This window comes from Argentina silus (genome assembly GCF_951799395.1).
Source record: "Argentina silus genome assembly, chromosome: 11".
In the NCBI taxonomy this organism is placed as follows: domain Eukaryota; kingdom Metazoa; phylum Chordata; class Actinopteri; order Argentiniformes; family Argentinidae; genus Argentina; species Argentina silus.
In genome coordinates, this window is record NC_139665.1 from 308,559 (window position 1) to 318,922 (window position 10,364).

The window sequence follows — 10,364 nt, forward strand, 5'->3', positions numbered from 1 at the left end:
AGTTGTTGCTAGGTAAACACCACATAGAACACTTGGCTCTCTAGGAGGTGAGAGTTCAGGAACTCTTTGGCAGTTGGTGGTTTACTCTGTTACCTGCCGGAGCCTCTGCTGACCATGGCTTTGACCTCGGCGGAGAGAAGCAGCAGTTTGACTAGGACCCTGTCGTTGGGGCGACTGGGGTCGTGGTGCAGGGCGGCGTTTCCTGTTCCTGTGACCTCCAGGAGGGAGGGCGTGGTGGCGTTTCTTGTTCCTGTGACCTCCGGGAGGGAGGGCGTGCTGGAGTTGACGGTAAGCGCTGCATCACCAGACTTCTGCTGGAACACCCAGTCTCTGGTCCGGTCCGTGGGCCCGCCTCGCTGAGAGAGACAGGACAGCATAGTTTATTTAAAACAAATTTAGGGGTAGATCCTTGAGAGAGAGTTTTACTTCCAGTTATTTATTATTTATATATATATATTAATTAATTTCTTTTCCTCAACCTAAAACGGACAGCAATGTTAACATGACGGCTGTTCATGTTTAATTAGTCTGTGTAGTTACTGTGTAGTAATCAACAGGAGACAAAAGTTAACATTATTATCTTTCATTGATTACAACATTTCAAATCAGGCTTTAGGCCAGGACACAGTACTATTTCAGCTACATCCCTTATAATCAATGATATTATTTGTGCCCTAGATAAAAAGCAGAATTGTGCTGCTCTGTTTATTGACCTATCAAATACAGTGGATCATTCACTGTTAGTGAGGAGACTGTCTTCAATTGGTTTTAATCAGAACGCTTGTCTGTGGTTCCTTAACTACCTCACAAATAGAACTCATTGTATAGTTGCTGACAATGTTCAGTCACATTCTCTGGAGATCACAGATCTGAGGGAGCGCCTCAGGGTTTCATTATAGGTCTGTTACTGTTTACACTGTATATAAATGATATTGGCTCCTTAGTTACGGACTGTAAACTGCACTTTTATGCGGATGACACTGCACTTTACTCTGCAGCCTCCTCTGTGGATGGAGCTTTGTCTAACCTACAGACCGCCTTGGACGCCATTCCATGCTCACTTGTGGACCCCAAGTTACAACTAAATGCAGCCAAAACGATATACAAATCTAAAGTATATGCTTTTCTCTAGAGCTCGCAAGTCTGAGGCCATGGATTCAAAGATCTGGATATGGTTCCCAAATCGAGAGTCCCTCTCCAATCCAGAGCCGGCTACTGAGTAATGGCCACACAACTAGGGATGCACATGTTGGTTCTTTTTGCTTTCAACTAACCAACCCGCATTAACTGCTTAATAACTGACTAAAACAATCTAATGTAAAAGATGTGACCTGCAAAAAATACAAATCCATGGGCTGGATCACTACCTTTTCACTATCAATAAAAACAATGATATTTTCATGCCTAATGTAGGCCAATTGGATTACTGTCTAAATCATGACAATAATCCCTAATAGCATGTGGAACAGAATACATCTCTGGTTAATCCAGCCGTCCTCTTTCCATGCAAGATTAGACGAAACACAACTCGTTTCTCACTAACTCAAAAGTTACAACGTTGATTGATAACTAAATCGCACACCAAATATGAACGCAATTGACTAACGTAGAGAGCTTCATCATTATCAAAGCAACAACTGTGAAGAACCGTTCACTGATGCGACTCACGTTCTGGCTATCAGCTGCCTCTCTGTCTCTCCTCTCTCCCTGCCGGACCACCCTCTCCTCCAGCCTCTCCTTCTCCTCCTTCAGCCTCTCCTTCTCCTCCTCCAGCCTTTCCTTCTCCTCCTCCAGCCTCTCCTTCTCCTCCTCCTGGCTCTTCCTCCTCTGCTCCTCCCTCTGTAGCCTGGTCAGGGCCTCTCTCTGCTGCTCCTCCAGAAACTTCTTCTGCTCCCTGGCCTCCCCCAGCGCCTCCTGGTCCTGCTGTGACCTCTGACCTGCCAGCGCCAGCTCCTCCTCCTGCCTCAGGGCCTTCAGCTTCTGATCCTCCACCTCTGACAGCAGACGCACCACCTGGTGAGGCAGGGTCAAGGGTCAGGGGTCACAAGGGTTCATTGGGATGAAGAACAGGGCCCAGGAGTATTTCAAAACTTTCCAGATCAGAATGATTCAGATTCTTTTTTGCGATCCAGGATCAGATCTATCTGGGAGACTGTTTGTATTAAGGGGAAATCAGCCAGCTCCACCTGATCCTGGATAGCAATATGATGTGTAATGTTGTGTGTGTGTGTGTGCCACCCCACCTGTGTATGCTTCTCATCCAACTCCCTCTGCAGGCCTTGCAGCACAGCTTCAGGAGACATCGTCCCTCCCTCCTCCGCCCCCCTGCTCCCCTCCTCCCCTCCCTCCCTCCAGGAGCCCCCCCGCCGCAGATCCCTCTCTCTCCCCAGAGCGCTGCTCATCTCCTGGGCGTGGGCTCGCTGCGTCTCCAGCTGGACCTGGAGCTCCGAGGCCTGGCTCTGGAGCCTGGTGTGGTCCTGGCCAGTCCGGAAGGAGAGCTGGGAGAGGGCCTGGCGCTCCTGGGCCAGTGAGGCTGTCAGTTGGGCCACAGTGTTCTGCTGCTCCTCCAGGGCCAGCCTCAGGTCCTGGTGGGATGATGGCGGACATGAGAGATGCTTATCAAGTGTTGAAGTGAGTAACAGACATAAATACACACAAGAGGAATTAATATGTCATTGAGTGACAACAGATCTTAGGAAAAAGTTAATGCTCAAAACCCTGTCACAATGATCAACGGTGACATACTCAGGTGGCTTTCACACCTCGTTGGATTGAGGTGATTTTCTGTTTCCCAAACACTCCCATTGTGTTTTTGTTAGCGGTGGCTAAAGTTAGCTGAAGTTGGTCGTGGCTATTTAAACACCTCTGAACCATGGATGACAGTTTCTCCTGGCTCACAGACTACTTTCAAGGCAAGGAGTCATCTGACTATCAGTTGTAAAATAGTGAACTATCCCTTTAACACTGAGATGTTTACCTCCAGCTCCTCTTGTTCCGTCTCCTCCTTCTTCTCAGATTTATACCTCTGCTTCTCCAAGGCCCACTGGGCCTCCCGGGCCTTCCTCTGCTCCTCCGCCAGCCGGTCCGTCAGAACCTCCACCTCAGCAGCCTTCTGACACACCTCAGCCCTGAGAACACAAGACCATCTTCATGAGACATTCTGAACGTGTGTGTGTGTGTGTATATAATGTCTGTGTGTGTGTGTGCTACCTCAGTGTGTCCAGCTCTTTCAGGTGTGTGTGTGTGTGTGTGTGCTACCTCAGTGTGTCCAGCTCTTTCAGGTGTGTGTGTTGGGTCTTCAGGGTGGTCTCTAGCTCCAGCCTGGTCTGAGACAACTCTCCCTTCAGCTCCTCCACCAACAGTCTGTCACCCTGCACACTGTCTGTGACCTCCACACCTCCTCCTCCTCCTCCTCCTCCTCCTCCTCCTCCTCCTCCTCCTCCTCCTCTCTCCCTCTGCTCCTGACCACCAAGCTGACCTCCGGGCTGGGCACTAATCTGGACACCTACAGTAGGAAGAGTTAAATGACCAGAAAACATACACAACATCAAAGTCTGTTCTGAGATAAACTGTGACCTAATTTCCTGTGAACGTTTATTTTAAAGGAAAAAGCAACTATTGTATCCCAAAAAAGATGTGAAAATATGATTATGTCCCACAATAGAATAATCTGAAGAGCAATGTGAAGTCACAACAGGTGAGGCTGGTGGAGGTAGAACATCGGAGGACAGGCTCATTGTCATGCATGGAATGGAAAAGGTGTGTGTTGATTAGATTCCTCATTCCATTCCATGCATTACAATGAGCCTGTCCTCCGATTTCTACCTCCACCAGCCTCCCCTGGTACAGTACGGAGGGTCCGGTGGGGGGAGTAGACTGCAGACCTCTGTTGGAGCTTGTTCTGCTGGGCTCCTGGGCTTGGATGTGTTCTAGCTGGGTTCTGAGCTGGTCCACCTCGGCCAGCAGACTGGTTCTGTCTGCGTCCTGCAGCCGACCCAGAGCCCGTCTCTGCTGGGCGTCCTGCAGCAGAAAAACTCAGTTAGAACTCTTAAGATTCTGCCACAAAACCATCGAAAGCAACCAAATGGTTAGCATTAAACACTGAGGTTAGTTAGTGTTAGCACACCAAGGTTAGCATTAAACACTGAGGTTAGTTAGTGTTAGCACACCGAGGTTAGCATTAAACACTGAGGTTAGTTAGTGTTAGCACACCAAGGTTAGCATTAGCATTATCACACCGAGGTTAGCATTAAACACTGAGGTTAGTTAGTGTTAGCACACCAAGGTTAGCATTAGCATTATCACACCAGGGTTAGGGTTATCAGGATATGCTAGGCTTGGCCGCTAAGGTTAGCGGCTAATGCTAGGTATCCATAGTGTTTGAGGTACCTGCTGTGTTAGCGTGTGCTCCAGCTGGTTGAGGAGGACCACGGTGTCGCTGGTGTGGAGGTCAAGGCCAGCGTAGACCCCCGCCTTCAGCACACTCCTCTCCCCCTCAAACACCTGCTGCACCGCAGCCAGGAGATCCCCCCGCCAGTCCACACCAGGGGGGGTCTGTACAGAGAGAGAGAGAGAGAGACACACACACACACACACGCAGACACACACACAGAGACACACACAGCAATTCAGGGAGGGAAGCTCATCCTTAGACTTAAGTTCTAATACCAGAGAATAACCCAATGGAAGTGGTTTTGGTTGTAACTAATGACAACATCCACAATCCTGTAGCTGAGGTAACAACACTACTGTACTGAACCTACTGTCACTGATAAGGTTTACCACCAGTCAGCGTTACACAGACATGCACACACACACGCACACACCAGTCAACCGTACCTGTGTCTCCCTGTGCATCTGCAGCTGGGTGATGAGGGCTTTGAGAGCGTCCATGTTGGCCAGCAGAGCCTGCCTCTCCTTAGGCCAGCCCTGGGTCTGGAGGGGGGAGGCCTGGGTCTGGAGGGGGGAGGCTGGGCCGCTCTCTCCCTCGCCCACGGGGAGCTCTGATAGGGACAGGACCTGCATGCCCTCCTGGTGCACCTCTCTCAGCAGGTTCTGGAGGGTCACACACACACACACACACACACACCATTCTTAAAATGTCTTCCTCTATTGACCCATTCAGGTTTGTTAATGTAAAACTTGTGGAGGGAGAAGTTGGAGGACGGTTCATTGCAATGCATGGAACGGAATAAGGAATGCATTCCCTGGTTGACATAGCGACTTACTTTAATCCTGTCAGGGAGAGCGTCGTCCGTGTCCCTCCTGGACCCCTCTGGTGTGGCCCTGAACTCCTGCTGCAGGTTGGGGAGGTCGTACCCGGTCCGCTGGCTCCAGTCAGAGCTGCTGTCTGGAAGAAGAAACACAAGGGTCAGGTGACATAGGAATGACAGGAACACATCCACAACATTCAATAACTACAAACTGCTTCCATCAAACTGCAAGGTTGCATAAGATGTGAACAGGTGTGTTTGTTGATATTGGTTTATACCAGGGGAGGCTGGTGGAGGTAGAAATCAGGACGGGCTCATTGTAATGCATGGAACGGAATGAGGAATGGCATCAAACATGCATGATACCATTCCTCATTCCATTAGACGCCTAGCCTCCCCTGGTACATACGGCATCAACACTGATTTACACTGACAGGACATGCTATGAGTGGGTCATTAAGATGTTTTATTAATGGTTGTACCAGCAGAGTGCAGATGTAAACATTAACTGCAAGAGCTTGAACAAGAGATTCAATTAGACAAATGTACTTACAGTAAGTCACTTTGGATAAAAGCATCTGCTAAATGACTTAAATGTAAATGAGGTAAATGTATGTTGTTGAATGTAAATGAGGTAAATGTACATTGTTGAATGAGATACGTGACGCTGTATGATACTGTAGCTTACCACTGGTGTATCCGTCTCTCAGATGGGTGACCGACGGACGTTCTGGCCGGGAGGAGTGGGCCTAGAGGGGCGGAACCAGAACCAGGTCAGTTCCCAAAACAGTTTCAACCGGTTTCAACCAGTTTCAACAGGTCCATCTAACTCTGCGTTATTTAGGAGACGTGGTGTAACGTACAGTAGCACTGTTGGCAGCGGCCACAATGGTTTGGAACCCAAATTGGTTTCAATCAAAAACGGGTAAAGATCTCCTCAAAATCAAGTCAAAGGGACCATGGATGGACAACATGAGATGGTGAAGTTAATTCAAAAGATGTCGACTCCTGTCCCAGGTAGAGACAGGATGTCCCAGGTAGAAACAGGAAATGACAGACAGTAGATCCAGATATTGACGGACTCACCTCGTTGGAGCGCAGCTTATCGATGACGGCCTTGAGGGCCTTGAGCTCCTCCTCCAGCGCCAGCCCCTCCCTCCTCAGCGCCTCGCTCTCGGCAATGTGGCGCGCCTCCATGTCCAGGATCTCGGCTGCATGGAGCTCCTGCATCTGAGCGATCTTCTCGCGGTACTCTCCTATCACCTCCTCCACCTCCTCCTGCTCCTCCTCAGACGCTGAGCGGGCGTCACGGCTGGACGGCTGAGGGGGCGGGGCGTCCGTCTGGGAGGCGGCGTCTGCGTGCGGAGCGCGTTGCTGAGAGCCGTTGCTCAGAGACGGGGTCCGGGGTTTGTCGTTGCTGAGAGACGGGGTCCGGGGTTTGTCGTTGCTGAGAGACGGGGTCCGGGGTTTGTCAGAGGACGAGTTCTTCCTGGAGAGAGATTGTTTGTCTTTGGCAGCGGCGCCTTTGGGCTTCCCTTGGTGGTCCGGCTGTTTGCCTCCCTTCTTCTTCAGGTGGGAGGAGGAGGAGGAGGGTGGTGGCGGTTGGGGTGATGGCGATGGCGATGGCCGCTCCTGGGTTCTGGCCAAGGCTGCTCTGAGCTGCTGGAGCTCCTCCTGGAGCTGGGCGATGGAGACATCGCGGTCCTGGAGGTTGTCCTGCAGCTTCTCTGAGACCTCTCTGAAGCTGATCAGCTGCTCTCTGGTGGCGGATGCCTCGTCTCTGACGTCCTGGAGCTCCTGGAGAAGCTCGGAGGCTGAGGCTCCGTCCCCCTCTGACGAGGCCTGGGTGAGGGAGTGGGGGGTGGGGGGTGGGGGGGGAGGTGAGGGCGGTGGGGTTTAGAGTTATGTGAGGAGTGGGGGTGGCCATATTATATACACATACAACTTAAACATGGATGTCAATGAATAAGTCAAACGGAGGGCTTTCTTTGATCGCCCTAGTGTGTTTAAAATGTTAGAAACAATAGTTCCTAATGAATATGCGACATGAAATACTTACACGGTGGAGTTCTCCCTTCAGATGGGCGATAGTCATCTCTCTCTCCTTTGAAAGACACAACAAAGACAGCAGTGGTTAATGACTGATCTACATTTACAAATACACACCTCACAAAATGGACAATTTTAAGAATTGAAGTCTACATGCCAGAGTTCTAGGTCAGCAGGTTGTGAACTGACTAAATGTGACTACAAAACATTCTGACCTCCAGCAGCTCCTGGAGTTTAGTCACAGTTTAGTCAGCAGGTTCTGATTGATTGATTGATTGATTGAAATGTGATTGATTGATTCTGTGAAGTGTCTAAATGTGACGTTCGTACCTCCAGCAGCTCCTGCAGTTTGTCACAGCGCTCCCTGTGGGAGTTGAGCTCCTCTTTGGTGGCAGCGGTCTCCTCCTTCACCTCCTTCAGCTCCTGGTGGAGCTCTGACACCCTGGCCTCGCTGCCTTCCGACGACGCCTGAAATCAGAAGTTATAGGGCGGTTACAAGTTGCCTTACTTTAAAAGGCATTTAAAGGGGAAGTTTACCCCAAATCCATGTTCTTGTGTATTTCTGATCCATCCATATTGTCTCAAACTATGATTATTTTGCGTGCAGACGAGAGTTCACACACTCTGTGATGCCAGTGATTCCCAGAGAGCAGCAGGCACTAGCTCTAGCGCTGTTCAACAGAAGGACCTGGCGTGGGAGGGAGAGGGGAATCTTGGGAGTTGCAGGAATTGACTCAAATGGGCAACTTGGAACATCAGGAATGATCAGGGCATTCAAAGCGAGATATCTTGATTCAGAGAATGCAATTTTTTGTGAATGTGTCTGTACTGAGTAATGAAAACATCAAATCCACAGGATTACAGGGTAAAAGTCTGTTTTAAGCTCTTTCTCACTCTGCTATTGGCTAATATTCGCTCATCTGTAAAGGAATCCGAGAGGCCATGTGTAAATGTTGTTACTTACTCTTTGAAGGTCTTCCTTAAACTTGGCAATCATAACCTCTTTTGCCTAAAAATGAAAATGAGATCAATCAATAGAGATCATTCTAGCTAACACATGCTATAACAAGCTGACTACAGCATCTACCACAGCACTGGTAACCATGTTGTTGAGGGATGTTACTGACCTTCAGCTCTTCCTGCAGTTTACTGCTGCTCTCCCTAAAGCTGCTCAGCTGTTCTCTGGTCGCTGCTGCCTCGTCTCTGACCTCCTGCAGCTCCAGGGTCAGCTCCGACACGGCAGAGGAACCCTGGGTCAGGGTCAGAGGGCACAGAGACAGCAACTTTAGAAAGATAGGACTGTGAGATGGTCGTCACAGTACTGTAAATCAAGGGAGGCTGGTGGAGGTAGAAATCGGAGGACGGACTCATTGTAAAGCATGGAATATCAAACACGTGTGTTTTACTGATTTACAGTAGAGTATACCATCTCATTGCTAGTTAGTTAAAGCCAACATGTACCTCCATGGGTAGGAATGCTCTCCGGGTGAGTCCAGTAGGCTTAGTCCTCATCTGGTTGAGGAGGTCCATGAGGACCGCCAGCCTCCTCTCGTACTCCAGAACCTCCTCCTCGGAGCTGGAGAGCAGCTGCTTCTGCAGCTCCTGGTCCTTCTGCATTCCACTCAGACCTTCCTCCAGCTCACGCAGCTTCTCCGTCAGGAGGACCACCTTCCCCGTGGGGCCCTGTTTGGTACCGCTTGGCCCACGGAGCTCCGCTCCAGGCAATGCTAATACCCCCAGAACCTGAACCTCTGTCTGTCCGGACTGATCCTGGTCTGGTTCTTTGGATCTCTGTTCCTTGGACCCCTGAGCCTGCTGCGTCTGCTGCGCTTGCTGCTGGACAGCGCCCAGCTGGGCCTGGCTGACCAGCGCGGCCGCCACCCTCTCCCTCAGCTTGTCTTCCAGGTTGGAGACCCTCCTCTGGAGCTCGTCTGCTTCCTCCTGGGCCTCCTCCACCTGCAGCCGGCAGTGGGACAGCTCCAGGTCCCTCTCCCCCACCAAGTCCTCCAGCTCCTGGACACGATGGCCCAGCTCCTCCACCCTGCAGGTGGCACTCTGCTCCAGCGCATGCACCTGCGCCTGCATGACCACGAAGCTGGCCGTCTTCTCCCTGAGGGCTTCCTCGAGCTCCGCAGCCTGAGAGCTTTCCTCAAGCTTCTCCATCTCGTCCAGGGCTATCGCCGTCTCCTTCAGGCGTCTGTATGTCTCCAGGAGCGACACATGCTCAGCTTTGAGCGTGTCCAACTCCTTGGTCGCCTGGTCCATCTTCTGCTTCATCTCGTCGTACTCCTCCCTGCTGGGCCCCTTGGAGTCCTCCTCCTCCTCCTCGGCGGCCTGCTTCTGCTCGATGCTGGCCAGCTCCTGCTGTAGCCTCTCGATCACAGCGTTGAGCTGCTCCTGCTCCTCCTCGCTGTTCCTCTTCAGGCGCTCCTGCTCGCTCTGCAGGCACTCCACCCGGGACTCCAGCTCTCTCTGTAGCTCATCCTTCTCATGGATCTCCTGAGGGGAAAGAGCAGCTGTGAGGACACCCGCTAGAGCAAGCAGGAGGCGCGAGACTCGGGACTCTATACGGCGACTACATGCTTTCTGTTAAACCTCTGAGACCTGTGCCAGACTGAGACCTGTGCCAGAATGAGATCTGTGCCACTGCGATGTAGTCCAAATTGGTTTGTAATGTAGCGACCAATCAACTTCAGTAATGACCATCACAAGCTGTCATTACGGTGCTTTAGGTTATGCATGCATACGGCGGTCTTTTGTGAATTTCAGTTCAAACAAATCTGATTTGTTGTGACTTTCTAGTTTCTCAGAGGTTTAGTAAGCCAACTCAAATACATACTCAAACACAAGACACAAGAGGCAGGCCTACTTACCAAAAAACAAAATGGTGGGTTACGAAAAAAAAAAGTTTAGAAATGGGCTGTCACGCAACACACACAGTGATCCACTATCACGGAGATATGCATATGCCAGAACAGAGGAAGGCTGTCTGCTCTGTAATATGTATACTATTACCTTGTTATCAGGGGCTGTTTCCACGTGTTGAAGCTTAGCGATCTGCTCATTAAGACGCGCTATTTCCCTGTCCTTGTCCTCCATCAC

General features: G+C 50.6%; 1 protein-coding gene across 1 annotated transcript in view; it reads right to left on the reverse strand.

Annotated features, from left to right (window-relative positions):
- The window catches only part of akap9 (A kinase (PRKA) anchor protein 9), a 75,470-nt gene that overhangs the window by 5,774 nt on the left and 59,332 nt on the right, over window positions 1–10,364 (reverse strand). Inside the window, exons 31-47 of the mRNA XM_083680511.1 lie at window positions 10,278–10,364; window positions 8,724–9,761; window positions 8,390–8,512; window positions 8,227–8,271; window positions 7,593–7,730; window positions 7,273–7,317; window positions 6,300–7,055; window positions 5,902–5,962; window positions 5,229–5,350; window positions 4,840–5,055; window positions 4,390–4,554; window positions 3,885–4,020; window positions 3,259–3,505; window positions 2,978–3,128; window positions 2,244–2,585; window positions 1,669–2,013; window positions 94–356 (exon numbers count right to left, since the gene is read on the reverse strand). Coding sequence (XP_083536637.1) covers window positions 94–356; window positions 1,669–2,013; window positions 2,244–2,585; window positions 2,978–3,128; window positions 3,259–3,505; window positions 3,885–4,020; window positions 4,390–4,554; window positions 4,840–5,055; window positions 5,229–5,350; window positions 5,902–5,962; window positions 6,300–7,055; window positions 7,273–7,317; window positions 7,593–7,730; window positions 8,227–8,271; window positions 8,390–8,512; window positions 8,724–9,761; window positions 10,278–10,364 — 4,280 coding nt within the window. The remainder of the gene's footprint in view (window positions 1–93; window positions 357–1,668; window positions 2,014–2,243; window positions 2,586–2,977; window positions 3,129–3,258; window positions 3,506–3,884; window positions 4,021–4,389; window positions 4,555–4,839; window positions 5,056–5,228; window positions 5,351–5,901; window positions 5,963–6,299; window positions 7,056–7,272; window positions 7,318–7,592; window positions 7,731–8,226; window positions 8,272–8,389; window positions 8,513–8,723; window positions 9,762–10,277) is intronic.